The 6,089-nt window shown below is 43.6% G+C and overlaps 1 protein-coding gene across 1 annotated transcript; it reads left to right on the forward strand.

The window, feature by feature from the left end:
- Nucleotides 1-1,010: 1,010 nt before the first annotated feature.
- LOC113585640 (galanin receptor 2a) lies at nucleotides 1,011-3,138 on the forward strand. Its single transcript, XM_027023250.2, has 2 exons — nucleotides 1,011-1,410; nucleotides 1,958-3,138. The coding sequence occupies exons 1-2, from the start codon at nucleotides 1,064-1,066 to the stop codon at nucleotides 2,697-2,699; spliced, it is 1,089 nt and encodes a 362-aa protein (XP_026879051.2). The 5' UTR covers nucleotides 1,011-1,063; the 3' UTR covers nucleotides 2,700-3,138.
- The last annotated feature ends 2,951 nt before the right edge of the window (nucleotides 3,139-6,089 follow it).

Consider the following 6,089-nt stretch of genomic DNA (forward strand, 5'->3'; position numbering starts at 1 on the left):
AATCTCCCCTGCCGCAGGACCGCTGTCGACCAGGGAAAGTGAGAGCTGTCGTGCTACCTTTGAGGCCCATGCAGCCAATCACTACATCTTTACGAGCTGAGGATAGTGCAGTCCCACCCCTTTATGATGCATGAGCTCTTGGATTGGCCGATATTGCTTGTAATTGACAGGGGAGAGTGAGTATGCCATCCTTCCCTCCCAGAGCGCTCAGCCAGTTTGGCTCTCTCAAGCTCTGGCCACAGACAGCATCTCAGTTCCAGTGTAGCATCAGCATGGAAGAAAAGTCAAGAGAATCTCCTTTCTGCTCACCTGGCTCACCTACTCCCTATAGATCCTTTGGCAGACACCATAATATAAGGCTTTCTCTGGACCTTACCATCATTTTACAATAATCATCAGCACCTGCATATTCCGTAATAAAGGTGACATCAAATATGTGCCCTTGCAAGAGACATTTTGTTCTTTCTTTTCAGTTGTTTTTTTTCTGTTATTAAAACATTAATTTTACATGACTATTGCAACAAATGATATTATGCCTTTTCACACACCTAACCTATAACGTTACATTTGACACATGGAGATTTTATACTAAAACAGTATTTTTTAAATATGAAATGCCACAATTTTAATATGACATGCACTAGTTCTACATCACATGTTTATTTATTCATTCATTTTAAGTATAATGCATGGCACCTTTATAGACTTTTTGCAGTTATTGTGCATATGGGTGAATAACCAGGGAACAAATCCATAGTTCCTCATTCATGATTTATGTAGTTGCGCATGAACTAGGAGCTTTACACAAACTAATTAAAACGCTTAAATGTAAGGGCCAAATACTATAAAGGAAGGAGAATTTCAGAGCTAGATAATGAGGAGTGTGATATTTTGCGATGTTCAGTTGATACGGGCGAGGGAAAAGGACGACGTTCTGTTATCGATCGACATTCTGTTTTCATGCATTGCGCCCCCACTTCTTCAGTACTCAAGAGCACGGTGAGGTGATGGAAAAGTTTCTGGTGTCTGTCCACGCTACGGGCTTCAGGACAAAGGACGCACGATGAACGCTTCCCAACAGATCCAATTTTCTCCAAACAGGAAAGTTGAATCTGCGATCATTTCTTTAGTATTTTCCGTTATTTTTCTGGTCGGCACAGTGGGGAACTGCCTAGTACTTGCCGTCTTGTTTCGCAACGGGCAGACGAACGCGAAGACAACAAACATGTTTATTCTCAACCTGGGACTTGCGGATCTCTGCTTCATCGTGTTCTGCGTTCCGCTCCAGGCTACCATCTACGCCATGGATGAATGGGTCTTCGGTCCGTTCGTGTGTAAGGCTGTGCACTTCGTTATCTACCTGACAATGTACGCGAGTATCTTTACGCTTGCCGCCGTCTCGCTGGACAGGTGCGTCTTCACCCTCTTAGGTGCAGTTAGTCTTTTCTGTTACAGTCATTTACAAATATTGGCGAAATTTTATTTTCGGGAAAAAAATAACATTTTCTCACCCAATAGGAAATTGATTCATTGCAACGAATATTGTCATAATTTATTTGATTGGAATTCTTGTTGGATGAGAACGGAACTCATATGAAATAGACAAATGGATTTTTATTAGTGTGGAAATCTTTTTAGTTTCTCTTTAATACTCTAGATATACATACTGGTGGTATACGTTCTTGTCAGGAGAGAAGTAAGCAACAGTTAGAATGAGCAGGTCAGAGTGGAAAGCAAAAAGAAATAAGTATGAATGCAATCCAATTATTCAGCTGTGCTGGAATCAGTGATACCAGATAAATGTGCTTTCTTTTGCTTGATTGTAATTTGTATAAAATCTGAATTGTGGATTTCTGCCATAATTAAATATTATAAGGTGCAGAGAGGTCATGCTTTTGGTATCAAACAGAAAGCTCTCTTGTATGATGATTTCAAAAGATATTTTGTATATTTCCAGATATTTAGCCATTCGCTACCCATTGCGCGCAAGAGAAACGAGAACCCCTCGTAATGCTTTGATCTCCATCGGCGTGGTGTGGACTCTTTCCCTGGTGTTCTCCAGTCCGTACCTTAGCTACTACCAGCAGATGGACCTTGATGGCACCATCGTGTGCATCCCTGCCTGGGACTTCCAGCACCGTAGAGCCATGGACGTCTGCACGTTTGTGTTCGGCTACCTGATCCCTGTGCTGATCCTGAGTCTCACTTATGCTCGGACGATCCGCCACCTGTGGACCAGCGTGGACCCGATGGAAGACATGTATGAGAGCCAGCGTGCCAAGCGCAAGGTGACTAAGATGATAATTATCGTAGCCGTGCTGTTCTGCCTCTGCTGGCTGCCGCATCACCTTGTCATCCTATGCATGTGGTTCGGACGCTTCCCCCTCAACCACACCACCTACGTGCTGCGAATCCTTTCTCACCTGGTGGCTTACACCAACTCCTGCCTCAACCCCATCGTCTACGCGCTAGTGTCCAAGCACTTCCGGAAAGGCTTCCGGAAGGTGTTTGGCTGTGTGATGCAGAAGCGGCCGGTGAACCGGGTCCACGTGGCTCCGCAGGGCCAGACGGTGAGCCTGGTGGAGGTCGGCTCAAGTGACACATCCAATCAGGGCGAAGGCCTGGGAAGGGTGCGTTTCTGGAACAAGAAAGGCAGGAGGAGGATGACTGGCACCTTCATGACATTCAACGTCACCTAAACCGATAGCATGTTACTGCAGTGGTCAAACTGAAGCTTGCTGAGACCTGTCGTATCCAAATGACAGTGAAAGTAGTGTTTTGACATTGTTTTGAGTCGTGTGTGAAACTGATTTAAACATGAACAGTGGGTGAAGTGGATTCCGTGTTGTTAGTGAAGAATGTGCTCTCCTTCAAGTTAGAGGTTGTTTGATAATTAGTGAATCAGTGTTCACAACAGTTATAGTCACAGAAATGCATTTTTGAAAGATTTTGTTAAACTGTGCATTAAAGAAACTTCAGTGTAATGACCATATGCAGACCGGGTAACAGGCACTTTAAATAAGTCATTTAAAGAAGATCAATTCAGTCATTGTGGTTGTAGTCATAGTGGTAATTTTTTGTTAGTTAATTCAGAGGTAGTGCTGAGCGCTCATACTTCTCTGACATGTTTTGTGAATGCCAGCTCTGGTCACCATACTGTATGTTCTCCGAAATCTGTTTTATTTGAGTTTCTTAGAACATCAGAAGTCATCAACACATGGGTTCTCTTGTCGATGACATGGGTGAGCACCCAATGATCTCATCTGATGTAGGACTGTCAGAGTGGATAGCTGGAGCCCTGGCTGGTGTTGGGACAGCACAGCGGAAATGGGAATGTGCCAGTGCTCCGTCAGTGGAAAATGCACCATGTTGCCGCTTCATTTAACACGTGATGTGAGCAGTGGTTTCACAATGATGGGTAATCTGGGCCCAGTCATGTGGACACCTACCTAGTGTGTGTGTTATATAGTGTACGAGCATGTGATGGTCTATCAAAAATGACCAAACTCTAACATCAGATGATGATTTGAGGACATTTATTATATGAATTTTATTTGTTACGACAAATATTTGAATGATCTGAATGTAGTAACTGAGATGGAATCATGGAGTGAAATATTTATGTTTATTGATGCATTAGTTCATGCATTTTTCAAACAAATTTCTTCCCACCTCTTTTTAGTTTTGTCCACACTTATTTATTCATGGCTTGCACTCTCTGTCTTGTCAGTCATGAATCTGACAGGAATGTATCTGACAATTCATTTTAGTAAAAAAGAAAACTTTTCTCTGTCTGAAGATGCTTGGGTCAGAAGGACAGAAGCTAATCATTCATCTGCCTTTTGACCTTCCAGATGCAGCCGCAGTGCGTGTCAGAGCTGTGCCGTGCTAACGGCACCCTGCATCATAAGGCACAATTCCGGCAGTCGGTGGGTGCCCATGTGCGTTATATGTAAAACCAGTGATGCAATGTGCCGTACATTTAAAAAAAATTCCTTACTTCAACAGTATTCATTCCCTAAGTTCATTTTACCAGCTAAACAAGCATAAATACAGGAAAACACGCTCTTCAGTGTGCACAGACTATGCTATAGAGCTCTCGCCATATGAAATGGCTTCCTGGTCCTATGCTGTGAGCTGCTTCGAGGTGCAGTATAAACAGATGTCACCAGTTAAGCCATGCTGCTCTGACCAGTAGCACAGGCGCTGCTGTTCTTCACATGTCCGTAGTGGCTTAGCTCGGCCTCTCTGCTTCCCCTGATCAACACCTCTGTCTTGGTTGCGATGCCATATTTCCTCTGCCATAAATAGCTTGTGTTTGTTGTGAAGTCTTGCAAGACAGCATGGTCTCTACAGAAGCACTGCGTTCTTCCTGCATCACAAGGTGTCTCCGGCCGATCTGTGTTTGCTTCTCTTTCTGCACGTGCGTCATCATTTAATAGGAGACATCGCCAGAATCCTTGAACACAGGTAGAAGGGATTTCCAGCAGGTGGACAGTCAGCTTTCAGCGAGTGCTCCTGGTGTAGAAGGAAATCAACCAGCTCAAGTCCACGAAACCCGAGAACAACAGCTGACTGTCCTTAATGTGCACTAGTAGTGCACTAGTGTACGATTCTGTGGTGCACTAGTGTACGAGCCTGTGGTGCACTAGAGTACGAGCCTGTGGTGCACTAGTGTACGAATATGTGGTGCACTAGTGTATGAGTCTGTAGTGCACTAGCATACAAGTCTGTGGTGCACTAGTGTACGTGTCTGTGGTGGGGGCATCTTGGGACCTCACTCCACCACCACCTGGATTGGAATCAGGTATGTTTGTGCAGGGAAATCACGAGGGACACCGGCCCCAGTACAAACGTTGGTATAACTGATCTTTATTATAGTAGTACTGATTATACTAATATTGCCTCCAACCCATTAATGCAATTCAAACCCTTACGTGAAAGGTGTATTTATTTATTGACTGCATTTATTTATTAACCTATTTGTAGCCTATTGTAGAGTATTGATAAAACGTTGAATGACTTTTATTGCTTCTACAGTGTTTACCAAGGCTCAACAATTTTTTAAAATCTGAATCTCCTTTATCTCCAGGTGGGCAGACCCCATCAGCAGTACACGCTGACCTGAGCCTGATGAGCTGAATCAAGCCGTGATATACAAGACACGGAGGCAGAGCATGCCTCGACCAGCTATGGGGGAGTCGGGCCGGAGAACTCCTGTGGAGCTCGGCCTCGCTGCTAAAGTGGGTCAAATGAGTGTTAACAAAGACTCCATCTCCGCTAGCTAAATCACCTGCGGAAAATGACCTTCTCTGGAAGCCACTGTGTCCAGAGTACATTGGCTTTTTGTGATGTGTTCCTTACAAACTCACGATCAAAAGAAGTGAATAGAAAATGTTGCCATGCCCTGGAGGGAGTGCACTGCAGCGTGTGTTTTCAGCTTTTCTGGGACGTGCTGACTCACACATGCCTCTGTATGTGAGCGCTGCTGATCTGAGCATGAATAGTAATGAGGTGCAGTGTCGGCGTGGGCTATTGGTTAATATGTGGTCCACTTTAGACCCAAGTTCAGTACATTCCTCATGCTAGTGGCATCAGCCAAATTATTTAAACATTACCATAGTTTGTAGATTTATGTCCCCTTATTTTAAATAGTGTAAACCCCATGCCAGTTTGCAGCATGGCAGAAGTAATAATGATTGTGAACAGTGCATATATGTTACACTCACGCCCGTATTGAGTCGGGAAGGACACTCACTAGTGGATGATGTGTGGTTTATTCTCAGAATCTGTAATGAGTATGGCAACCACAAAAAATCACATCATAACCTGGTTTCGTCGGCATACAGTGCAAAAGCTCTTCTACCGAGTTAAACAAATACTGTCAGAGTGAGAAACCCTGAAGTATACCTGTGTTTCACAGCTCTTCACAATCTGTGTGCAAATACTCGATTGTACAGTAGTTACTTTAGATGCGATGTTAATATAATTAAAACATTAATATCTACTTCGTAGACACGGCTGCAGAGTATATCACACATCCGTCCATATTTAAAAAAAAACCAAAACAAAAAAAAACCTTTTAAAAA

This window comes from Electrophorus electricus, chromosome 14, assembly GCF_013358815.1.
Source record: "Electrophorus electricus isolate fEleEle1 chromosome 14, fEleEle1.pri, whole genome shotgun sequence".
NCBI classification, from domain to species: Eukaryota; Metazoa; Chordata; class Actinopteri; order Gymnotiformes; family Gymnotidae; genus Electrophorus; species Electrophorus electricus.

Coding starts and splice junctions, on each gene's coding strand:
- LOC113585640 (XM_027023250.2), top strand. CDS start 1,064: ATGAACGCTTCCCAACAGATCCAATTTTCTCCAAACAGGAAAGTTGAA. Junction 1,411..1,957: donor GCCGCCGTCTCGCTGGACAG/GTGCGTCTTCAC, acceptor GTATATTTCCAG/ATATTTAGCCATTCGCTACC.